Here is a 26797-nt window from a genome sequence, read left to right on the forward strand (position 1 = left end):
CGCCCACACTGACACGTTGTGTCTCGAGGAAGAAGTGAGGTTTAGAACATTAACATTAAAGCTGCAAGGGCTTAGAGAAAATAAGAACAGATATTACAGCTTTAGGATTCCTAAAACGCCTCAAAGACCCAAATACAAATGTAATGGATGCCAGTTTTATTTAAAGTGACACTACACAGATTATATATATCAAGCTTGGTGTGCCAACTTTGACTGTACATTGTTGGAAGGACAGAAACTAAAACAGAATGGCCCAGATGAAGCAGTGCAAATGGGAATAATGTGATAATGTGCACTCAGGTGTTTGAAACCAAAACTGTGGATGTTTGTACTGCCAGAATGGAGGCAACCAGAGAACATGAAAATTAGCATTAGCATAACCGAGTAGCTCTGTTACATTAGTTCTGATTTGTTTCTTTTGTGAACATGCGTTCATATTTTTTCAGTTGAGGTGTTGCATATTTGGAAAATTATTCTGCCACCATGTTTCTGTGAGAAAATCTTCTGTCTTGTCTTTACTTATATAAAAGAAGTCTCACATTTCCTCTAATTATTAAGAGCCACCTTGATTTTGTAATGATAGAATGAAATACTGAAATCTGCAAAGGAATCAGAAGCTGTAGAACAATACTTTGATTTGACAAAGTGTCTTTGTTTGTTTTTTTCGCATGACACTTGGCTAAACTCTGAATCAACACCAGCTAATCTGGTTCACTGCCTCTGCTTGCTTTCCCGTTGTGGAAAAAATAACCCATGTGCAGTGTGCGCACCTGACCTGTGTTTGACAACAGTGACCCATAAAGGCAGGAGTGAAGCGAGTTTATGATTTGAGAATAACACTAATTGGTTTGCAGGATGCTGCAGGGTTGGCATGGCGTCTCTGTCCGGGTTTCCGCTTGGCCAGGCTGCGCCGGTTAGCATTCAGGCCACGTTTCCGCCTGTAGCCGTAATGAGAAGTGCCTCACTGTTAATGAGATAAACACAGACATTAGATTGGCTCAGCAGGAGCTCGGAGGGAAGGAGAGGAATGGAGATGTGGATTTGGAGGAGGCAACGTGGAATTAGGATGGGGAAATATGAAATATTAAGCAGAAAAAGGCATCTGAGTTAATTTACTGAGTGTGAAGTATGGCTTCATTATAACTTCTCTGGAGGTGATGAGTACATTTCAACTGCAAAATGAGAGAACAAGCGCTTCAAAATGATCATGATGGTTTATGAAAAAAAAAGAGCACAACAGATATTTCAAAACAACTATTGAATAAAGGAGCTGGAATGAGTTTCTCTCTCTGTCCACATATGAATGGATGTGTCAACATTTAAAAACCGGATGCAAGGTGCTTGATGTGAGCAACTTTCGTTAACATCTGCAAACTCCAGGAAAGGAAGGAAGAAAGAGGTTCTTCTGTCACAGAGTGTCACAAAATTGTTAGATATTTAGTTTTCAGTTGCCTTTCTTTGTGTCATGCAGGTTTGGTAAGAAGAAGGAGGACAAGAGCAAAGATCCGGCGAAGGGATCCAAGAACCGACTGGAAGCGCTGAGTGAAGAGGAGCTGGACAGGATCCCTGACAGCAGAGAGGGGTAGGACACTCTCACACACTGTGTGTGTGTGTGTGTGTTGGGTTAAAACACCTTAAGAGACAGGAAGTTTCTGAGTACTTGATGAGTTTTGAGCTCCTCTTCTTCACTTCATCACCTGTAAGAAGGTTTAATTCTCTGGCCGTGCGTCGTGTTTACCTCTCTGATAGCAACGAGCACCGTTATGCCGACGCCCGCTCTGGGTACGCCACCCCTGACCAGGCCTCGCTGCCCAGCATGGAGGACGACGACAGCGACCCTAACTACGCCCGCATCAACGACTTCCGCCAGCCGCCCTCACCGCTGTCGCTGAGCCGCACGCCTTCCCCGGCGATACCACGAGGGGGGCCGATCCAACCTCAGGCCTCGTTTGAGGACATCAACGGACTCTACGCCAAAGTGAACAAATCCAGACAGCAGCAGCAGCAGCAGCAGCAGCAGGCCCCTCCAGACAGGTGAGAGTTCATCTTTTTACCTACAGAGAGCATGTTGTGCAGTTTTTCCTGCTGTTATTGCACAGTGTTGCTTTTGCACATCCTCTTCATAAGAGCAAAAACAAAAGGTCACATTCCTACATGCGCGGTCTGCTGAGCTGGATGAATGCATAAAACATGAGGCCAGCACACTTTCACAGCAATGCAAAGGCATGATTTATGCAAACTTCAGAGGTAAATTGTCAAACATGAGATATTCTTTCTGGACAATGACTGAAAACTTTACTTAAAAAAACATAAAAATCCATAAAAGTGAACAGATATGCACATAAAAGTTTAAGTTCAGTACAAGGTGTAAAATAATTCATTTTTACATTGATTTCTTTTAGTTGTTATGTGAACTATTCATATTTATTATTGAGTGAAAGAAAATAATACACAATCACATATTACCAGAATGAAGACGCAAAATGGTGGAATGAAGTAATAATTGAATGACAACTGTCACAAAAGAAAAAAAAAATCAGGGTGGTTGACCACTTTGTAAAGTTATACGTTAGCGTTCTTTTTATGAATAAGACATATTTAACCTTTGAACACATTAGCATCAAATTATTATCAGTAGCAAGAGTTTGAAACAATTGTATAAATTACTGTCTATTTCGAAGGAAGAATCACAGACTAGATGAGCTGGTTGCCATGGAGTACAAGAAGCTGAGCATCCTGGTGATTTATGAATATTAAATCCACTGTTCAGACATTGCATTTTTTTGTACTTTTACCCAAATTTCAGCTTAAATAGCCTCGCATTGCAATGTCAGAAAGGAACAGTGGGATGTTTCAAAGTAATTTAATGATAAAATCAATTGATTTGAGGGAAAAAAAAACCTATTATATAGTGAAATATTGGATGTCACAGGACTTCATTTTAAGTCTAACAAAGGTTTCAGACTTGCAGACACGCTGCTTATTACTTCAGAGGGTTTTGAAACCTTAACTCGCAGCTACTCTTGTATGTGAGCGAGGAAAAAGACGAGAAAGCCCACCGAGGATTCTAATGCAAATTCATAATTTCCTGTGTGAAATAATACAGGCCACATTAAAACTTCCCTCAACTTAAACTCCCTGACAGAAACTACTATTGACTTGCAAATCAAAACGCTAAGCCCCAGACGCCCCATCTCATCCAGAAATAGATGATTCAGAAAAAGAGGGAGAGGGAGAGAGAGATGGGGCCAGGCACGGGGAGGAGACAGATGGGAATGGAAAGAAGCAACAGACGGAGGGAAAGAGAGACAAGAGAAAGCTGGAGGAAAGACGAAGAGGACGCAAGATGCGAAGCAGAGTAGATTCAGGAGAGAAAGAAGAAGTGACAGAGGAGTAGATGCAGATAAAGAGGAGGGGGGATAATTAGCCACAGTCTAGCAGCCTGACAGATCTGTTAAACCACTTTAGCTCTCATCCACTACTGCTGGCTACTTCATTACCAGCCTGTTTTCTCCCCGTCCTCCATTCCTCCCTCGTACTCGCTCCGTTTCTGCGGATGTGTCACCTATCTGGTTCTCCGGTTCTCCCCCTCGTCGTTGAAACAGGGCGGCTTCAAGCGTCAGCATGATGGATGACGAACACTCTTTAGCTTGTTAACTCCTCACATATCAGCGACAGAGATCTTTAATATTAAATTAAAAGTCGGTGACTCCACGCAGGTTTTCTAAAAATAAACCCAAATTGTGGCGAACGAAAGAGAGGTTTAGCCGTTTTTACGTGGCACTCAAGAATAAAGACAATAATTGTGGTGTTTCAAAATGATGCAAAGGACTTGAAATGACACCAAGCAGGAAAAATGAGCTGCAGTTTTTCCTCACTGGAGGACCTGAAGATAAAAGTGCAAACTATAAGTTTTGGGAAGGAAACATTTCATTTGTGTCACTTTCTGATTTTATTCATAGGAAATATTGAGCGGTAAACATTGTTCAATCACTATAAGGTGAAGCATAATTTTATCTGTCACATTTAACCCACGAGGGTGTTAGATTGGCAGCTTTCTCTTTGATATTCATGGAGTCATTTTTAATGAGAGATGCATAAAAATTCATTCATAATTCTGTATTTAAATGAAAAGTGTGCCAAAATTATCATATAAGGGTAAGTAATTTCTCAGATGTCAGGTATAAAAAGACTTTTACAAATGTATTTCTACCATTTATTACTTTTAAAACAGTGTTTTTCTTGTTCTTATTTTAAAACATATCCAGTTTAGACGTATTTCCATCCAAAAAAGCGTCTTGTGTAAAGAGCCAAATCTGCTCATTAAGAGGGACAATAATCCAGAATGCCGCTCCTCTGAATGGCTTTAAAAAAAAAGAATAAAATCCAAGCTTAGGAGTGGCCTAGTCAAATTCCAGGCTTCAATCAGATTCAGATGTTGAGAGGTGACCTTAAACAAGAGTCTCTTAAAGTGTCATAAATCCCTTAAAGCACCCAATAAGTCACACAGTCAGAAATAGACGCTGCCACCAACATGTACTATAGTGAGTAAGAAGCCTAGCGTAGCCTAGCAACAATGCCGTGTGCGGTCGGCCGATTTTAACCACTGCAGGACAAATTACAGCTTGCCGCTGATGTACTGTAAATTTATGCGAGCCTTTTACATCTCTGGTTGACCTTATGGTCCACCAGTAGTCTGCTGCAGGCGAAGCTCTTCCTTTCACATCTTACAATTTTAATGATATAGTTGCAAATGTGCTCATTAAACATGTAGAAGATGGCCGACGAACGCAGCCCATCTTTGTTGCTAAATGTGCCTCTGCATCAGTGCGCTGATTGCCATTGCCTGCAAAGTTTGACTAACTGAAACATGTTGGCGCCCTCCTCCTCTCCCCCCACCCTCTTCCCTCTCAACAGTAGTGGACTCGCAGCTCTGTCTCCCTAATTTACTGTCAGACATTTTCATTAGGCCCTCAATGGCAGGTGTGTACGCTGATGAGCGTCACATTTGATTAGAGCTTTGCTAGAGGCTGACCTGTGGAGAAAAAAGGTTGGCTATGCTTGTCAAATTTTATTAGCCAGAAGGCAGTCTTTGTAGCTGGAGCGAGCGAAAAAAAACGGGCAGACGAGATGAAAGGGAAGCGAGAGAGCGGGAGGTTAGAGTGCAGAGATGTGAAGGCGCGTGAGAGATGTGTTGTTAGAGCCAGAGAAAAGGAAGGCAAGGGTTAGCTTGTCGGCTACATAAGTGACACATCTGGGAGAGGGTTCCCGCATCTTCCGCCATGGTTCAAGCGCTGGGAGCAGGATTACATGCCTCTAAGTTTACCTGACACCGCCAGGAAGTAGGCATCTTAAATCACTTTGGACAGGTGTGACTAATTACTGAAATATTATCAGACAATGCTACACAATCCATGAGACGCTGATTTGTGTGATTTCACAGGTCTTTAGGAAAAAGTTTTGCTGGCTTCTAGACGGAAGCTAAAAGATCTTAGCAAAAGGTATATTGTTGTTTTACACATTATATTTGGATCCCAGGACAGCAAGAAGTCAAAAACGGAAAGTGAAAACAAAGAGGGATTATAGAGGAAACCTATTATTTCTCAACATAAAGTAGTAATTAAATTTAGAAATTATTTTGGTGAAGTCATGGCAGTGCAAAAACATATTATACTTCTTCTATTATTGATGATTTGTGTAATTATTAAGACTTCTTCCTCTTTTTGGATTTAGGCGTTAGAGTTGAAGGAAGTAAAATCTGTTGTGTTTTCAAAAGGTTTGTCTGAACCAGACTAACTGGAGTCTGGGATTATGTGGACAGTTCATTATCCCAGCAAGGCAATCAGAACATCTTTTACGCTTTGAGCTTCTCTGAGTCGCTGTCTGGCTCCAGTGTTGCACCAAGAAGTCAAACAAACCTCACAGTTTGATGTGAGGAAAATCCAAGCCCAAACTTTTTCCTCAAATCAGCCGTCCACAGCCTGAACTAGTCGCTAAATCAGCCAGCAGCAGCGCACGCTTCCTAATTAGTCTGCCCTCACACAGCCTCGCGCCGCAGGATTTACTCAGACTTTTTCTCACAAAACTGTTGCTTTTATTCTCACTAGAGAAAGTTTTGTCTTCTGGTCATTTCGAAGTCTCCTGTGTTGGTCTTTATGTTGTGTTTTTTTCCCCTCATACATTCTTTTTCTCCACATTTAATCTCAATCCATTTTCTGTGCCAGTTATTCTTCCTAGTCAGGCTTGTTACCTCATGTGATCAAATAAATTATGCAAAAAAGCAGTGAGTGGACATAATGCTGAGTACTATTTTATTACACCTGTGATCATTGCAGTGGTCCTGCTTTTGTCTGCTCCTAGTAAATCTCCTCCAAACTCTTGCATAGATTTTGCTTCACAAACTTTCCAATTAGGTGTTTGGCTGCATCTGAATTTACAGCATGCAAGTAAAACAAATATATCGTGAGAGAGGAATTTTAGTACAACTTTTACTTCTTTGAATTCTTATTGGAATAAATAACTTTTTTAGTAATATTCTAATTTACTATATAAAAAGCAATGTGCAGACGGATGATTGGACACACTAGATGCACTCATTCAGCCATCAGTGCTTCTTCACGAACCTCAGCCACCTCCAAAATCACTCTTCACTAACGTTTTATCCAGAATCAGCCTCTGTCCTCAGCCATTAATATGATAATATTTGCCGTTGTCAGTGATGGAGGCCGGGGTGTAATGAGATAATTACAGTGTTGTTTCATTTGGAGAGCGACACGAGCGCTCAATCAAAATGGCAGACCTAATTACGAGCCCAGGGATTGGCTAATGGGATCGTTGGAAGACGGGTGGCGTTGAGAAAAAAAAAAACGGGGAAAAAAAACCCAAGACAACTTGCATCTATGCTCTGAATCTGTTTGTTTATGTGAAGGTGGTACTGATTGGTAAATTCAACAAATAAATGAGACAAAAGCTTCGCTTTTATGTTTTTATGTTTAGGTTTTTGTGCCTAACAGGCTGATGACCGTCAGTATGCAGCAGAAAAATCTGCACAGGCGTTTCACTGCAGCACAGAGACTTTAGAGAGTTGCCCCCTGTTGGCAGAATATCAGGGCCGGGTTTTGTGCCAGCAGATACACACACAAGTGCACACCGCACACACACACACACACAGATTTGTGCAGCATGGGAATCTAAACATAGTGGCTCAGAAGTTTGAGTGACTCAGCCCGTCCGTCCCCAGTGAGACGACTGGAAGACGGGCTGCATGGAGTGAGCATACGTACGCTCGGTGAGAAGCACGTCCTCGCCGAGTGTCCCGCATACCGAATGAGCTCACGTACAGATACACTTTTATACAACCTTGAGATTGTAGTCGTGCAGAAAAACACACTCGTGCAGATTTGGGTTTTACAAACTTTGATCTTGATTTGGAAAGTTTGCTGTCTAAATGTTTGTTCTGATTGATTCAGTTCAAGTGTTTTATTTGTTGCCAGTTGTATTGAATCCAGTTTGATTCCAATCTAATAGTCAGATTCAGTTCCAACTACAGTCAAGTTGAGTCCAATTATAATCCAATACTGTAAAATTTACTTGACTTTTTAATGTTTTGCTGAAACAGTTGATTGCACTGATTGTGATTAATTGATTATTGACATACACCTTATTCTAGGGATTCCCCAGCTAGAAAGGACTACTGTACAAGAATATAAGATTAAAAAGAAACTTTGTCAATATGTTCTTCCAAAAACTCCTCAGGTGGCATCAGTTTCATCTTCACCTGTATTAATTTCTGTTGCAAAAAAAGGAATTGAATTACTTGTTTCTTTGTAAGCAAATAATTTTAATATCTTTTCTAATATTGTTTAACAAGGCATAAATGACAAATCTGCAGACTGCCTATTTAATCAAATTAATCACCAAAATTAAATCGTCATTAGTTATTTTCTTCAGAAAAGAACACAGAGCACAAAAACTGTAATGAAAGAAATAATTGCAAACAACTTCTGAGAGCAAATTATGAGTGTCAGAGTCAGCCGCCATTTTTCCCTCAGCCACCAGTTAACCCAGATCAGAGACTGGGATTGTGTTCGCTCATGTGTGTGCTGTTTGACAATAGCTGTGTGTGTTCGTGTGTGTTCATCCCCACCCTGGTTTATTCGTGTACTCTGAGGTGTGTGAAGCTTATCCAGCATTAAGGTCCAGTGAGCATGATGGTGAAGTTTCTCTTTAAGTTTTGTCCCCATTCTGTCCTGTTCCCATCACTACACCAGTACTTCCTGTTTTTTAGGGTTTTATGTATTTATTTATTTGTTTAGCCTAGTCTGACTGGAGTGGTTTAAGTGTTTTATTTGCTACCGTTTTCTCCACCGGGTTTGCTGTCAGGTGTAAGATTTCTCTTCAGGCTGTCCTCTGAATATTCTGCCTCCCTGTTGCTGTCAGTGGCTGCTGCAGCTGAGAAAAAGACGACCTGTCAATGTAATGAAAGTTTAAGCCGCATATGCTTCCTCTTCCTCTGTTTTTACTCTTTAACTCCAGCCTCCACAACCTCCAAGTCTTAATTAATCATCTCTTCTTGCCTAATTGTGATGTTGCCTTCTTCTCTCTCTCCAGCGATCAGCGGATCCAGGGATTGCGTAGGGAGTACCAGCAGACCCGAGCCGCTCCGGGTTACGAGGAGCTGGAGGCGGCGAGACGCAGAGTTCTGGAGCACGACCCAAATCGGGTGAGTTAGCATGCCATTTTTTCCTTCCTCGAGTAGCAGTGCACTAAAGCGCCAGACTGCTTGTTGCCTCTTTTAAGCTGCAGAGCTAAGTGTCCCTGAACCATCATTGATCCAGCCTGAGGAATCATTTGATTTACTTCTTTACACTCGCAAACTCAGCATACTCAGCCTGCGAATCGATAGCCATTTATCACCCATTTTAAACAAGGGGTTTTTTTACGGTCAGCCTAAAGATGCAGAAAATCACACTTTGATCCAATCAGACGCTCTTCATCTAAACCTCAGTGATCTGCAAAGGCATTTCTGCACAGCTGGATTCATTTATCTTTTAGTAATCCACCAGAGCACAGACGGATGCAGAGCCATGTGGGGAAATATGAGATGGATTTACAGACGTTGTTGCTGATATCCAATCAGCTGACACGACCTGCCTCCAGCTGTGCTCCCCTCCTCACCTGCTGTAGTTAGTGTTTATTGAGCAATGCAGTCCTGTGAATCAGTCTTCATTAGGCCCTCCCAGGCACGGCAGACTTTCTGTCGTTTAGGCCTGCAGGGCTCTGTCACTCAGTGCATAACCTCCTGTGCTCCCTGCGTTCCTTTCTCAGTTTGCCTGTGCAGAAACTTTGATGCAATTAAAGCACAGTGAGTATGCGCTGCAGCTTCTGATCGAAATGTTTTTTCCCTGTACGACGAGAGGGAAAAAAAGAGTGGTGTCCACAGTGAGAAGCCTCAGCAGGTTCCTCCCCTGAGGAGCCTGATAATGAAACACTCCTGCTGGAGTCGCACAAACCTGCTCTCAGTCATGGTGAGAATGGAAACAGTAAAACACTGAGGATATCTGTATAAGTGAGGTAAACAAAAGGAAAAACATGACACCAGAAAGTTTTTGCATTTACATTTTTTTTATTGCCTTTAGAAATTCTACATAGACAACTTAGGGACGATTTTATTAAGCAAATAAGTTGACAAAACCTGATCACCTGTTTTAGCTAATTTAGGCTGATTTCTGTGATGCATTTAGCAAATGGCTGCAATGAACTACTGTTAGCATCAGCATTTATTTCAGAAATTTAAAATAAAAACCTAAATCATAATCATCAATGTCGACACTAATAATTTTTGAAATAAAATAATAGTGTTTTGGTTGAAATGCACTTTTTTTCTGATCTCTACGGTGACCCTCGTACTTCGTCGTACATTACCCAGGCTTCCCCTCAAAACTTGTTTTAAATAAGAAATAGAGGAATATCAGCAAAGTTGAGTTGATCTGACAAAACGTGACAAATTTAGAGTTTGTTTTAAGATAAAATAGGACTAACTCTTATTACGTGGGCTATAATAGAGTGAAGCAGAGGGCAGAAGTGGGCTCATTTGTTCATACGCTGAGGGTTGTTCAGCTTCAGCTGCCGACAGAGTGGAGCTGTCGGTGTTTGATTCAGCAGGATATTACTCCACATTTGCCTATTTCCAGTCTGTGTGTGGTATGAGTGGAGCATAAATGCAGACCACTTGAGTGAGCTGCTCGCGTCGGCCTTGTTTGATCAGGCTTTTAGTCGTCACCTTCCTCGCCACCTCCGCCACGCAGCGCTGCTCTTTTATGCTCGCCTGTATCTGCAGCCTTGAAACATAAAAAAAAAAAAAAACTGTTTTCACAGCTCTTCACACAAGGCCAGGAGTGTCATTCTTCCTCTGAGTATTTTATGTGTGTTTGAAAGGGACCGGTATGTCTACTTTGGCTCTTCTGAGCCAGAAGATAGGGCTAGCTCACTAGAATAAAGAGATAGAAACAAAAGTGGGGATGAAAGGCTGTGGGCGCTTCATTTAGCAGTCTGAGAAGAGTTGGAGATCTTTGAAAGTGTCACTGTGCTCAGAAGTGACTTCTTGTCCCTTTGTTTCCTCCCTCTAACCCCGGATCCTCCTATGTATCTGTCTCCACATCCGTCTCTAATTTGACCCCTCCGCCATGTTTCACTGTCTGTGGATAGGTCATCCTTGTAATTATGCCAATCACAGAGCTGCACTCACTCTATTTTCTCTATATGCTAATGATAGACTCTCTGTAATGTCTTGATGGCCAATTAAAGCTTGAAAGTACATGGCAAGTTTCATCTCCTTTGTTCCATGAGATGAGTTGGCTGGAACATTTTCCTGCAGACGCCCCATTTCTCAGAAGATGATGTTGTCCCAGCTTTTTCCTACAGTCAACTCTATGATTATCCAGTGGTTCCTTTGCATATTTAGAAAATATACACATTATTTTTGGATTTTACTTTAATGTTATTGTGTAACTAGAAAAGAACATTAACAATGATCAAATCAAAGGTTACCAATATTATATTTTATGAGCGCCAAATGATTAGCAATGTTTTGTATTTTGCTCTGGCCACTTGCCACCATTAAAGCAATAGTTCTTTACTCCAATACAGCTGATTCAAACATACTTTTTTAAACAAAATGTTTACATATTGCTAGCTCACTAGAATAAAGAGATAGATGTCACCAAGTTTCAATAAAACTTGGTGACCGTTTTATCAAGACGGTCACCAAGTTGTGACAGTATGAGACAGACAAGTGGAGGGTCTTAGTGCTGTCAATCATCCTCATGTACTCGCTGTTTACTGTACTAATGGAAGAGAAACAACTTACTGTGTCAGGGGTTGAGCAGCACCACACAGAGACATGAGTGACATCAAGACCTGCCTCCTAGCTCCGATTGGCTGTGTCTGGTTAGCACTAAAAGAAGACAGAGGAGCTTGATTATTTATAAATATATATATATATATATATATATATATATATATATATATATATATATATATATATATATATATATATATATATATATATATACTCTAGTTGCAGTAATTGGACAAAAAGTGACTTCATAGTGACTAAAATAAATGTCGATAAACCTGCACTAATCCTGTAGCATCCAGTTTTAAAAACTGAATGATTTGCATTGCTTTTTTCACTCCTTATGTAAGAGAGTAACACATAAGACATCACCCTGAGCAATACCGCCAACAGCAACTGCACATATGGTATCTTAAATGCCCAGAGAAGTCACTGAAAACTGCCCTTGCGCTGACACGTTCAGTCATTAGAAAACACGCACGCAGTGCAGCGCTCACCCAACTCCAGATACAACTCATCATCTGCTGCGCAGCTGGTTTTTTTGTACTTGTCTCTAATGTTTTGTTCACGGACATCCATCACCTTGATGATATTTTAATGTCACATCCTCGGGCTGTCTCAATCTCTCCCTCATCTCTCCCTGCACCCCCCCCTGCATGTCGGCCATCACTTCATAAATAAACCCCCACATCATTAAGTAAACACGCACCCGCCTGTCACCGTGATATATGGCCTACGCACACACACGCATACGGGCAGTGTGTTAAACTGTGCAGGGTGCATCATGCCCACAAGCCAAAGCCCCCCAATGATGTTTTTCCCTCTGTGCCCACAGTCCTAATGAACCCGCAGTTATTCATCTGTGACTGAAACAACTCCAGAGTGGGAATAAAAGTCAGAAATCTGGGAACTCTCTGTGGTATTGGTATTGATATAGTTTGTTTACCTTTTTATCCGGGTGACAGGCCATCACTGGTTTTATCTGACAGCTTCAGGTTGACTCATAAAGGATTCAGGCACTCTGGCAGGGCAGTACTGCTGGAGGATTTGCCAGAGAAGTGATGGTGTCTTGTGGAAATCTGCACAAATGGAAATAAGTGGAAGCAGAGAAGTTGTACTTTAAAGTAAAAACCAAAAACCTAGAGGAATATTAGCGCACATGTAACATTTATTTTAGTAATCGATTATTCAGACGAGTAAGCAGTTAAAAAACTTGCCACATTCTGTAGATTTTTTTTTATTTAACCTTTTTTTAACCATATTTGAAAAGATGCACATAAAATAGGAAAGTGTTGTATTCTTGATCATTTACAGATTGATTGATTTTTGCATTATGAAAACGAGGCTTAATAGAGTTTTTCTTATTTATTTTATTTTTTTTACAGAATTTAAACCAGTGAAGCTAACTTGAGATGTTTTTGGACTTTGAGTCTATACTCCAGTTAACCATTAATCGATTACTCTTATTCGTTTCTGCTCAAAAGAATATTTCTTTTTTTTTGTTTGTTTTAACAAACATTTGAATAGAAGAACACTAACAAATCTATAAAATGGACAAACATATTTCACTGAACTCAGCTCCATGGCTGAAGCTCTGCCTCCATAGATAAATAGCATAAACTCTGGCCTCCTGCCAGAACTAACATTTCATTTAGGATGACGCAGTAAACATCATCGTTCTGTCGATGGCTGATTGTGATGTTGGCTACGAGCCACAAAACGGTCTGACTAACCAAAACACTCTCTCGCTCACACACAGAGAATTACCCTCATGCTTTAAACAATAATCCAAATGAGGGTTGTCATGTCTGCTTTTTATTCACACGGATGGACGCGTGTGTTGTCCTGCACCTGATCCCCGTGTTGATGCAAACAGGCAGCTACCATCGGAAAGACGAGCTGGTAACATCGGTTCGCCATGGATGTTAATATTCAGTACCGATGCTAACAGATTTTCCTTTGTCTGCAGCTTGTAAGCCACATTTAGGTCGTTCTTGTGCCTCTGCTCCCCTGCTGGCTTGACTGTCAGTCAAAAACACACCTCGGCCCGAGCACCCACACTCCTCTTTCTTTTGATAACAAAAAAAGGCATCACAGCTCTAACAAAAGCAACAAACTACTGACATTCTGCAAGTTTTAGCCAAATATTCTAATTGTCAACATTGAAATGTTTGAATATTGTTTTTTTTGGAGCCAAAGTTAAATGTATAGAGAAGTAACAAGGACAAAATGTCATCCCCATCAATTAATTATCAACCTTCTCCAAAGAAAAGTTGCAAAACGTCAATTTTCCTCAGTGAGTGGGAGGCAGAGATGCTAGTTTGTGCATATTGAAGAAGGTGAGGAAGAGCTAGCAGCTGCTCTGGGGGTGTTTCTCTGAGGGAGGCAGCGCTAATGTCATCCTAATGTTAGTGTTAATCAGGGTAGCATATGCCCCTCATGAACACGATATGCATTGAAGGATGCACCTGCAGCAGAGACGTTTGCAGTCGCTCCATGTTCTATTCACTTAAAAAAAAAAAATAAATCCTGTGCAGTATTTTTCTAAATAATTGTCAGTGTGCAGTCAAGTAGAAACACACAAGTGAGTTTAATGTATAATTGAAGGCACACATATTTAGTCCTATTCTTGTTTTACAACAAGACTTTTACGAGGTGGCACACCACAAACACATAAAAACACATCCCAAACACAGAGCAACACACACAGTGTTGATCTAAAGGGCTTTTGACCTCAGCTCTGACCAAACTGAAGCTGTTTTCAAAGTTCATTTCACTGCAGGAGACTGCAGTGAAATGCGCGCTGACACATCACACACAGTTTTCCTTTAGAGGAAAACCTCTTAATTCACCAATTACAACCAATTCAGTCTGATTCTAGGCTCCAGATTGCTCTCGTACGGTTGAACCCGGCCCTTCTTGCACTTTCTTTTTTTTCCCCACTGGAAAAACCTTAATCCTGTTCTGATTAAAGGCTCGTTGTCCCTAGGCTGCTATTCTGGTCTATAAAATTGTGCAGTTCAAGCCACAAGTTAGTGTTTAGCTCATGCTTCCTAGAATAGCCCAAAGAAAACTACAGTGTGATCAGCTGCAGGAACACTGGCTGAGGGAAACCGTCCCTGCTAATGTAGAGAGGGAGGATAATTATGAAGTGAAAGTCTCGCTGCAGAGATTATCCCTAAACATTAGGTATTTATTCTGGTATTCAGACTTCATTTCATTCTTTCTCCATTCAGGTGTGATAATTCCTCACTCTGCATTGCAAATGTAATTGCGTCTTGCACCAATACCTTGAAACATTCCCGAGTTAAGGCATTATCTGGAAATGATTGCTCATGAATATTCTCAAAACAAATTGATTTATTCTTAAAAGTGAGTGAAATTGCCTCGTACCATTTGGGTATTGTTTGCCGATCAAACGCCTTTAAACCCGTGCCAATGTGCCAAGCTTCATCTTGGAGAGAAAACAGGAGCTTTTGTCAGCTGGAAATAAGTCAATTGATTAAATTCAGGACTCCTTGCACAGCCGAATAAAGAGACAAAATATGCCATGAAATGTCCCAAAGCACTCATGTAGTTTTATCTTTTTCTTTTGTAAACCTACATGCTCAATTATAAATGGACAAAAGCATCAATACTTTGGAGGAAATCGCTAAAATTACAGACAAAGGCAATGCAGACTGGCTGTAGTCTTTTTTTAAACACAATTTTCAACATCTTCTTATCCAAAATTGGGGCACAGAGGTAGTGGCTCCTAGAGGGAAACCTGACATCCTAGAGGGTTTCTGCTTATTCTAGGGATTCCCCTGCTAGAAAGGACATGCAGTCCTTCAATATTCCAAACATGGCCCTATGTCCCTCAATCCAGTTTTTGCTTCATCCTAACAAAAATCCAAAAGAAGATACTGGAATGTCTTCAATGGAGAAAAGACTGACTTCCGGCAATTGTTGATGGGAATAAAGACAAAGGTCAAGGCTTAAAGATGCAAATAGAAACACATGATTCAATTTGCAAGGACCCCACAACTATTCCCTGAGGTTCTGTCTTTGAGCACTACTAGGTATGGATTGGTTACTGGTTCCAATGCATACTACAATATTAAAAAAAGTAAAATTATACGTCGTATTGTTCCTGCGGTATAAGCATCACTCGTGTCGCTGCAGTATCATGACGATGTGGGAATACTACGGCAACCATAAGATGAGAACTTGGGAGGAAGAACGTTGCGCTATGTAAAAAAAAAAAGTGCTTATGAACAGCAGCACTTAGAGAAGGCGACATTGTTTGCTAAATTCAAGGTGACATTTATGCTGTCTTGAAATTAATAATTATGTACTAACAATCAAGCACAAATGCTGGAGGGGATGACATTCCAGCATCGCAGATTTGATCTAAACACAACTTCTAAAGACAAAGTTCAGGGATTATGTGTAGAGATTACTGTGATGGGCTAATATGAAATTTTTGTTAAATTAACTCATCTATCATAATTGTTTTTTGAGAACAGCAGAGTTTGTGGTAGCAAGTGGTCAAAAGGTGAAGATCAGCTCACAATTCAGCTAATACCAGAAGCAAATCACTTATGCATTCGCATCAAAATATTTGAAAGAAAACGCAAAGTAACACGTAAGAGCTGTAATCCTAATGCCGTGAAACCATTTTATTTTTAGAATTTCATTCCGTTCCAAGCCTGAGCACCACAAATGGGCTCAGAGACTCGGTGCAACCCTGGTAGAGTTCACTTGCACCAGGAACAAGCTTGGTACCAAGAGTTTGGACACACTTTCTTCAATTATTTATTACATATTAGGTTTTTAGTCAAAAGCAGGTCAAAATATGACTTCTTGCACTCCTGTTAGTTAAAAACCAGCAAGAACATCCCAGTTTTACATCTCTACCAACCACTACAAAGAGTTTTCCCACACACGGGCCTCACCTTTCTTCCTCTTCACTTTTAGCAAAGTCACAATGAGGGATTCTAACCACGGACTCCTCCTCTCTGTCCTTGCCTCAGCCCAGAGGCTTTGTATTCTCCTCCCTTGTTTTAAGTCTCTTCATTCTGATGCTGTGCAGCACCCAGCTGACCCCCCCCCCCCTTCCACTGTTCTCCATCTGGGCCAACAGAGGCCTTCAGGGACTTATTTGGTGTCTGTCTTTATTCCCACAGCTTGTCTCTGGCCTCCGGGCAAACTGCAGAGTGTGATCTTTCTGCAAGTTGATAGAAATCTCCCCATTCACCTCCTGCCTCGTGCTTCTTCTCTGCTAAGATTTTGCTTTGCTACAAATGGATTCATGAGCATCTTAAACCACATCTGCTTGGTATGCCTCAGTTTTTACGTCACATATAAAAAACCAGAAGCCATGCTCATTGGTCATCTCTTTGCACTTCTATAAACACTAGCTTGACCATTTTTTTAAGCAGAAAAGCCAAATGTTGCCTTTGTTTTTTTTCCTCAAACTGGATTTTAAATAAAGTGACTGGAACAATAAGCATGCCTCTTTATCACACAGAGGAAAGCAATTGTTAGACAAATCTGGGATTTTCTCATCTGGCTGTGCTTCATAAAGAAAAGTGCTGCCAGCAGTGAGCTTTGAGGCAAAGAAACCTCCTGGGCCAAAAGGCTACAGGGCTGGCAAACATCTGCACATGGCGCATCCTGCAAAAGGAAGATCCATTGTTCCAAGTTAAGATGCCAGAAGGACTTGAAGTGAGTTGTCCTTGAGGTAGAGATTTCCACTCTGTAGCCTATAATGTGAGAAAACTCAAAGTGGCAACCAAACCAAATGGGATACGGTGGCTTGTATTCAACCACCTTGAACTTTTACCCATTTTTATGTTAAAATAATAAACTTTAAACTCCCTTATTTAGATTTTTTATCTGTTTACTTGTTGCAATGGTGTTTTCATCTAGTTATATTTGAAATAAACTAATTTCGATGCAGCCAATATGAAAAACACCTCATCCTATAGTCAAAACGTAGCAAAAATTAGGTTTTTCAAAATTTATGAGTTTCCATTACACAAATTTATTTTTGAAATGTGAAATTGAAGTTTTATGGTCAAAGTAAGTACAGCAAGTGTCCAGATGAGAATTTGTTAAATGAGAATTTGTTGCAAGTAATTTTCACAGATGCTTTCCATCCGATCTGACTGAGCTGTTTTGCAAAGACAAATTATCAAACACTGGTAGAGACAAAGCCAAAGGACTACTCAACAATTATCATCTACTTTATGTTGGTCTGCCACATAAAATCCCAATAAAAGAGACTGAGGTTGTAAAACGGAACAAAGTGAAAAACCTGAGCAGTTACTAATACTTCTGCAAGGCAAGAGAGTTAAGATTGAGCTGACCTGCTGCAGCTCAGAGCTACTGAAGTTGGACTTCCATCAAAGTACCTCTGGGTCAAACGGGTCAAGCTAAACTTATTCTGGTAGCTCAAGGTTGTGGATTCACTGCTGCTGGTGGTGATGACCTGCAAATCTTCTGGTCCTATGTATAAAAAGAGGACTAAACGGCGTATTTAGCCTCCTGATGGCAGAAACAAGAAGCGTTTTTCTACCATCAACTATTAAATCGCACATTTGTTAAGAGTAAACTGAAACCACTTGAGTGTCTTGCACGCACACAACATGACACACCTACTGGGGCTTGAACAACAAGAACTCTGGCAGACGTTTTGGGATGTTATTACAGCAAACAGTGGGGGAGGCAAACAGACCCACAGAGAAAGACAGGAACAGGGAGACAAACTCAGCAAATAAACAGCGCTGCATGGTCACTGCCATGGTCACACACATGTAGATTCATGAGCCTTGGGTATGCTATGACTAAGGTTGCATCATAAGCTGCTAACAATCAGAGCAACCCCAAGAGAGCCCAGCTGTTTTATCAGCTGAATGGGGAGATAAATAGCTCAGTTAAAGGATGTTATTTTGAACGGCTGCTTGAACAAATCAAATGTTCTCTCTGGCTGCACAGCGACGGTTTTCCCTGTTTACGTTGTCCACTCTCAAACAATGGGATAGAAAAAAACAACACTTTTTTTTTTTCCCTCCAACAACTTTTCTAAACATATTGAATTTATTTGGACTTTATTTAAACAGCTTCAGACAGAGAGATGTTTCTGGAGCCGTTGTGAGTTTACATTTCTCAATTTCAATACTTGAATATAGAGAATAAACCAGATACACACATGGACGTACATCCAGCCAAGTTCTCTACGCGACCGCTATAAAATGTGAAAATCTTTCCTCAGGTCAGGAGTTTAGACCTAAACAAACACTAACAATGAGGACAATTACCAGTAGATTGGCCTATTACCAAAATAGACTCCTTAGAGTGTGTGTGTAATCCTCATTCCCCATTCTGTGTGTCTGTGTGTATGTTTACCATCTGCTGCTAACGAGCTCGGAGTGAGCCGGGTCCAGGTGTGGGTGTTTAGTGTACACTGGAGGGCAGGCAAGCCTCCTGTTTGAGATACACACACACAGGCTCCTGATTCTACATAATCTGGTACGCCAACAAGCTAGACTTGACTAAACTGAGAGCGACTCTTTGACCTTTCTTATTAAAACTTGATTATTAGTCGGTTCCCGTGACAACAAGCTACCACGCAGGAACATGAAACATCCTATTTGAAACATCCTTCCTCAGATTTGGCAGTAATGACTGAGATAGCCATGGAAGAACAATTTTTTGTTAGGGGAATCATTTCTGAAAATGTTATTTACAATTAAAACCTTTAGATCTCCTCTAAAAATGCTTAAAACTAGTTCAAACACCTAATATACCTTACTATGCATACACATGAACCAGAAACTATGTTCGCTCCACTGCAAAGCTAATATTTACAGTTTTATCTCAGCTCTCGGAGGTACAGCCATGTTTTAGTTGATTTTAATGTAACGACAGGAAAGTTGACGTCAATTTCAATGCTGCTGATGCTGAATATCGTTAGTTGCTGCCTTTTGTAAAAAGAGTCTCAGCCTCGCATATTCTTTTACCTGGATAAATGAAGAATACAATCACTTAAAAATCTACATATGAAGATGGAACATTGTTGAATTTGTCTGACATTTTAAGGTTTAGATTCAGTTAAAATGCTGCAGGTATGCCGCAAAGTGCCTCCACATTTCAAACAGTGGCAGTAGCAGTAGGGGGCTCACTACTTCTCATGTTGTTTTCCCCCCTGTGAAAATGCCAAATGTTTACAACTCCTGTCAGCTTTTCCGTCTGTGCCAGCTCACTTCTGTTCTTCCTTTTTCGTTCCATCTCCTCTCATGATGGGGACGAGTCTGCACAATCTCTTCCCAGCAATCTTTAGGGAGGGGGGTGACTTGATATCGCATGGCTTGCGCCTCGTGGTGCCAGTCGAATGCGTGGCGGATGTGCGGAGGTTGCCAATAGGAGGTGGGCATGAGGGGTGCCAGGCGGAGGCTCCACACGCTTAATTAGCATCCAAGATGTATGGATGGATGGCGGTAGAGGAGGCTAATTATGCCATTTGAACACAATCGATGGCGCTAAACGCCTTAGCATCAAAGCATTTGGATTTTTTTGCAGCTTATTGTATAGACGAGCGTCGCAAATCTACGCCGCAAGAAGAGCTCTATAAGAAATTAATTTCCCTGGCAATACTTCGTGATGAATGCGACAGCTGTGGCGCCGAAGCTGGGAGCTTCAGCACGTGTCATCTGGCCCTGTCAAGGCCGAGCTTTTTCTAATTTGAAAAAATGGGAAAGTGACATTCTGCTCATTCACACTCGCACACATGCCAAGCATTCTGTCAGCAGAGCTGGCAGCTGGTGAATCGCGGCGCATCAAGTGACTCAACACAATCATGCACTTGAGAGGAGACTTACTCTCGACTTTGAGTTTAGTTTCTGTTCCATGATAAGAAGCGATTAAAACCTGCTGATTGTGAGAAACCCAGATGTGAAGTCGAAGTGTTTTACCACGTGACACTCAGGAGAAATAGAAAATTATCCATCATTTGCGTGCTCTCACTCTGCTAAGCAGCATCTGCAGAAGACATTAAGTCCAAAACTAGAAAACCAACACATGATGTCATCAGGTTCAGGGTGAGGACGTGGAAACACTTTCTACATGAGAAACAGCTGAGTTCGTCCCGCTGCCGTTATCTACTCCAAGGTTGTTCAAAGCTTGTCACATGGATCAAGAAAATGAAAAAATCTAAAATCACAGAAACTGTTTTTGTGATTTCAAACATTTTTTCTTTTTAGTTATAATTTTTGCTTGTTTTGCTGTATAAAGTAAGGCATTTTGTTCTCAATGTTTTTTGGGCTTGATTGAACAAATTTACTCTTAATTATCTGTACAGAATTTGGGTATGTTTCTTTCAAAACGTTTGCTGTATTTCGCCAAGTTTGATAAATACATCAAATTAATTTCTTTAGCACATTTTAAAACAACTGCCTTTGGCCACAGTAATGCAGACAAAAACAACAAATAATAATTCAAACTAAACAAAAATAGAAACATAAAAGAAGCCCAACAAATTAATCTCACATTGTATTAAAAGTTAGTGAAAATGAGTTTTAAGAAGTGGCTTAAAACATCAAGAGTTGAAGACTATCTTTAAATAAAAGCCTTATAGTTCAAATCTCTGGATAGACGGGATTGTATTATAAAAGTCTGGTTATCAAAAAAGTTAAATACTTTTGTATTTTATCCACTGTAAAATGATTGTCAGTAATAATTTTATCCTGACTACAAATTCAAAAACATCTCCATCTGTAGCCAAATTTGTACCACTCTTGAATGACATTTGGGGGCCACTCAAAATCAGTCCAAGGGCCACAAATGGCCTCTGGTCTGCACTTTACATACCCCTGATCTACTCACATCTCTCTTTTTCAATCCAACCAGTATGAATTTCACATTGCCATAGCAAAAATGAGGCTTGTTTTTCAGTGTGTGCATTTCGGTAAACCACAGAAGCATTTTCAAGTCACATGATTTGCAATTGAAGCTGATTAATTTAGGGGAAATGGCCGTCTATTTGACAGACATCCATAATTTGTGTGTGCGTGGACTTATGGCTGCAGGCTAATATGTTAATACAATCAATGGACAAAAAATTTCAATCGTTCCATCTAAAGCGATATTTCCTCGTGTCCTCATCAGTCTCCTGGTATTACCTCTCACTCAGTCGCGTGATGCGTAGAAGATTTATTGCTCTGCTTCCTGCAATACATAAAGAAACACATAAAAGGTCTTCCACCTGAGTCCCTGCTTCTTGCAGGGAGTAATGCCCCTTTTATGCATCTCTTTCCATAATGGCCCCCATGTCGCTCTCACACAGACTCCTATCCAAAGAGGGAGTGCTCACCTCCTAACATGATGCTAAAGCTGCACACTGACATGCACACTACCCTAATAATGGCGTAAACACACCACACACACACACACAGAGAGCCTCTCCAGTAAACAGAGCAGCAGCTCTGATGTGCTCTTACTTCCTGGCTGCCATTCAGAGACATTAGAGCTGCCTACATTACACAGACATGCTAATGATATCTGGTAATGTGGCACTGCTGCATTGACATGCAGAATGGGTTTAAACCGAGCGCATGAGGAAAATACTGCTAGCCGCTGGTCCTTCATGGATTTATTGTTCTGTGTGTGATATTAAACAGTGAGATTTAGGGATTGACAATATATCGATATTAACATTGTTGTTTTTTTTTTTTTTTACATATGCAATTATGATGAGCAACCAGAGATTTTGCAAGATTAAACAAACTTGTATAAATGTACATCCTACCAGACACCAGCCTCTAGCAGTCCTTTGTAACTGCAATATTGTACTTACTGATATAATCTGCAGCTGGAGTGCAAATGATGCAAAGACATGTTTCCTTTTGTTAGTGCATTTCCAATGGCGCTGGGATTAACTTTTGGTTCACACAAATACTTGTAAAATCTGTGCTAAATTATTCCGCATTAATTCTCAATGCCGGCGACTTTTAAAGTCTTTGCTTCATTTAAGAAAGGGTTATTTTTGGCTTTTCCCAAGCATAATTTAATCTTCTGCTTGATGGATGGAAATTACAATCTAACGCTGCTAGATTTTTATGACTTTTGTGTTTTTACCATGAATTCAAAAGGCCTATATATTCTGAACTAATTCTTAGATAAACATTTCCAGTTTCAGTGGTTTAGCATTAAGAATATCTTGGTAGAAATCCTATATTTTACCAATAACATGTACTTTAAACAAGTAAATACAAGTGAGACAGGTTTGGTTATTATTGGGGTCGGTGAGAGCAGTTTGGGCTGACAAGGTTTGTTCCTAAGGTTACAATGGTTTCTGTCTGTGTGATTGAGTTTAGAGAGCTCGAGTCAGACCCCAACGTCCACTCATGCTTTAGGCACCATTAGTGAGCTGAATTTGATTCAGACAGTGATGGATACAAAGTGGAGGTCAATGAGCGCTACTGTGACATCTGCCCTCTGAGGCTGATCAAACACCAGATGTGTCGCTATGGTGTGGAACCATCTGTAGGGGGAGCTTAAAGAAAGGAGGGGGCTGTTATGGTTGAGGCTAGATAAATACATTTACACTCTAAATTATTCATACCCCCTAACAGAAATGGATTTAAAATATTTTTGATTTTATTCAACTATGAATTGACAATGTTCCTCTACTTAAACTGGGGTCTTTAAGTAGAGAAATACCCCTACTTAAGCACAACTTAATTCACAACAACATTTGTTGTGAATTGGTGCTGCCAGTCAGAAGCATGCTCAAAAAGGTCACTTTAAATCTAAATCTGCTTGAGGTATGAATAATTATGAGCCAGGTGGCTGACGAAGGGAAAAACATGTTCTTCCCAGGAGTTAGCCGTGTGACATGTTGCATTTCAGGGACTTTGATTCTCAATTCTGTTTATTCCCACAAATCCTGCATGGATGTCTGCAGGCGATCCATGCAGACATGCTCTAAATACTTTCCATGAATGAATTCACTGGACTACTGAAACATTACTGAGGTTAAACATGCAGCCTAAGGACATGAGCTGCTTGAATCCATTAATATGTTGTTGGGTTTTTTTTTTCTTTTATTATTTACTCTCTACCTAAATGACTTCCAGAGAGGCAGTTATGGGTTCAGGGCTTCTTTGATTGTTCAGTGTTTAAACAAGGAATCTAACATATCCTGTGTTTGCTCTTAGATGGCACCCAGAGGGGTTGAATCCCGAACAAGGCACCAATATGAAGAGTTGGAACTGGATTACAATCCAAAACCCAGGTGAGATCACTGTATTTATTCTTTTTATTCCCGCATGTTGGGAAACGTTACGCCACTTCCTGCCTTTGTCTCTCCCTACACACACACACGCAGACACACACAAGTAGTGTAGACTAATCCTCTTTGGAGCTTATAATTAAATCTGGAGTGTTTGTCTTGGGAGTGTGTACTCATCCCAGGAATAGGACTGATCAGCTCTCCAGAGAGCAGGGTGCAGGCAGGGGCATCTCTCGCCCTTTAATAGGACCGTACCAGTCCCGCTGTTTGTTTTGTACCTGCCATCCTGTCAAAATTATATGGCAAATGTGCATCTGTCCAAAGTCGACAACAAACATTCTTGTAAGTGCGTGTACACGCGCCGTCACGGCTCGCCTGCGAAGTGGAGCGGCACGATACGCGCTGAGTGAGAGCAGGAGGCTGAGGAGGGGGGAAAGAAGGGACACCAGGATGGGGAGAAGGAGCGAGAGAGGGGAAAAGAGAACAGTTATTTCACGGGTTATTGCCCCCCCTGATGTGACAGGCACCAGGGACCACAGACATCAGCCCTGGGTAGGAGGGAAACAGACAGTATAGGAAGGAGAAGCAGCAGAGGGAACAGTTTAGTCCTAAATGTGCAGATTTGGATAAACTTCAACACCTCAAAACAAACCAAGACTCTAATTACAATCGTTGTTCTAGATTTCTGTGAAATTATTGGTCACATTTTCAATTATTGTATTTTTAAAGAGTTTCTCAGGCAATTTATAGCTCTTATTTGTGAGCACTGCAAAATCCTGCTTGGCATTTATTTCTCTATTGTTTCCGAAATTATTTCCACATCATTAAAAAGTAATCACTTGCTCCATTAGTAAGAGAAACATTACATTGTAAATCCAGAGCGTCATTTCTAGAATATAATTAATAGAAGCAGCTATTATATTGTCTGCTTACATGGTTAGATTTACAGATAACAATCAGGTTCTTGTCTTTTGAAGAATCTTTAGCCTGAACTGAACAAACAAAACGTCCTTCAGCTCTTCTTCTTGTTTCTAATGTTCTCTACAGAGATGAATTAATACTTCCAACTCTCATGAGCGTAAACACAAGCTGATAGAGGGTTGGATACAAATCTATTCTGGGAATGTTGTCTTCTTTTTTCCAAAGAAAAAGGAGAAAAAACACTGGAGAAAGAGAGAGCAGACACAGCAGAGAATTGAATGCATTTTTCAAAGTGCGGCTGAACTTTGTGCGAAATCCCCCCGGGGGCCGCCATTATTGAAAGCCATTTCCTCTCAAAATGAGTGCGGCTCCACCATTGGCCTGGCTCTCATTAGCATACATTTGGCCTGCCTTTGTGTGGAGCCGGCTGGGACTGCAGCTGGAGGGTTGGGAGCGAAGGAGGTGAGAGTTTGCATAAGTGTGTGTGCGTGTGTGTGCGTGGATATAAGAAGAGATGAAGCAAAACGTCTCACAGATGGGAGCAAACAGGGTGAGGTGGAGAAGAGGAAGGATGTTCAAGTCAGAAAGATGGCTGCTCACACAGATGTTTGCCAAATTCTTAAAAATGTTCTTTGAAAAATATGTTTTTATCACAACCCTGATTAGTGTTTACATTTGTAAACACTTTGCAACAACTTTGTGTTCTGGCCATTAACAGAAATTTAAATATCTATTTCTGTAAGAGTTTTGTCTATTTTATTTCTTGTTTTTGTTTTTATTTTTTATTTTTATTTTTTATTTTTTTGTATTTTTTGACTTGTGCATGAACAGGTTAAAATGACCAAAATAAATATATAAATTAATGGTTTTGAATAGAGCTCCAGTTATTTGTGTATTGAAACAGAGGAAGTTATTTTTGGAAAGTATATGTGGTATCATATTATTTATACATATTTAAACCAAATATAGTTTAATCACTCCCATGATCATTTGTTTTTTGTTTTGTTTGTTTTTTTATTTTATTTATTTATTCATACATACACTTCTAGAAAGATGCCATTTCAGGTGAGGAACACATTTGGACACCTTCACATTTATTCCCACTACAAAATCCTAAAATCACAAACCAGAACATCACATCAATGCTCCAATGGTGGCAGCATAGTCTCCAAAAAGATCTACAAGTGGAGCACAACTACCTACAGTAATGAAAAAATACGAAATAAAAAATATTATAGCTGAAGAATAACTGGACCCAGATGTTGATCTCGCTGCTTAAAGATGTCTCAGCTAAAGGTGAGAAAGTGGGACACACTTTTCTTGAATAAATGTCGGCTACTGGGATGCTCTAACTTTCTCCTTCAGATATAAAACCCCACTTTTGTTTTCTTGTATTCATAAGTAATATGATATTTATTATTGCTATCACTTAATGGAGTGCCCTGATGTTCGGATGACTGATATGCTGTCAAGTTACTTCAGAGAAAGGCTTTAAAGTGACGCAAAGTGGCAAATTTCTGGGTTTAACTAAAGAAATATAGTTTTGCATGGCTACATTTTTTTAATTGTCTTGCAAAATAATAGACTCCTGGGAGCATCGCTCTGCTATGCTACATTGTAGAAATATATGAAAAGGATTAGACTTTCAGTAAATTAATTTTCCCACAAACAGAAAACAGACTGCAGGCTACAGCATGCCCCGTTATCTGCTTTATTCCTCTGGAAAAATATTTCTCATCACACTGTGGCGGCCCAAAGTGTAGATGCAATAAATCAGCTTCTGTCTGGCTGTCCCTACATCTCAAATTAAGAAACTTGGAGTAGTTTATTCCAGAGTAGGGAGGTGTGATGGAAAGAAACCTCAGACGTCAGCCTGAAACTGGCTCCTTGGGGCTACTGCACAGCACAGCAGCCAGTAAGTGAAGCTCAAGGCTTGGAAAAGAGGATTTGGAAAGAAAAGCTGGAAGTGGTAACATGGAGAGGTTTGCCCCAGGGAGGGTGAGAGTACTACTTTGGCTCTTACCTCACTCTCCACCGGCCATTAACGCGGGGGTGTAGCTCTGCCTCCGGATAGGCTCTACGCTTAGGGACGCAGGCAGACACACAAGGCCATATGGAGAATATTACCGTCATTACCAATTCAAAGAGGCAGGTCATGGGCGCGGTGACCCAACCCCGGGTTATCCAATCAGAACAACCCCTGACCTATTCCCCTAAGGTGATTGGATTGGGAAGGCAGGCTGGCA

At 40.6% G+C, this 26797-nt stretch overlaps 1 protein-coding gene and 1 long non-coding RNA gene across 4 annotated transcripts in view; one reads left to right on the forward strand and one right to left on the reverse strand.

Annotated features, from left to right (window-relative positions):
• Nucleotides 1-26797, forward strand: part of pard3ba (par-3 family cell polarity regulator beta a) — a 127048-nt gene that overhangs the window by 90713 nt on the left and 9538 nt on the right. For all 3 annotated transcript variants that reach the window (XM_044109888.1, XM_044109889.1, XM_044109887.1), the window contains 4 exons: nucleotides 1472-1582; nucleotides 1750-2034; nucleotides 8611-8722; nucleotides 23557-23633. In XM_044109888.1, the coding sequence (XP_043965823.1) occupies nucleotides 1472-1582; nucleotides 1750-2034; nucleotides 8611-8722; nucleotides 23557-23633 (585 nt within the window). The remainder of the gene's footprint in view (nucleotides 1-1471; nucleotides 1583-1749; nucleotides 2035-8610; nucleotides 8723-23556; nucleotides 23634-26797) is intronic.
• On the reverse strand, nucleotides 9161-12406 carry LOC122827208. Its single transcript, XR_006369994.1, has 3 exons — nucleotides 12303-12406; nucleotides 11369-11455; nucleotides 9161-10340 (listed from the first exon to the last, which is right to left on the reverse strand). It is a non-coding gene; the product is annotated as an uncharacterized LOC122827208 (long non-coding RNA).

The sequence above is a fragment of the Gambusia affinis genome, linkage group LG24 (assembly GCF_019740435.1).
Source record: "Gambusia affinis linkage group LG24, SWU_Gaff_1.0, whole genome shotgun sequence".
In the NCBI taxonomy this organism is placed as follows: domain Eukaryota; kingdom Metazoa; phylum Chordata; class Actinopteri; order Cyprinodontiformes; family Poeciliidae; genus Gambusia; species Gambusia affinis.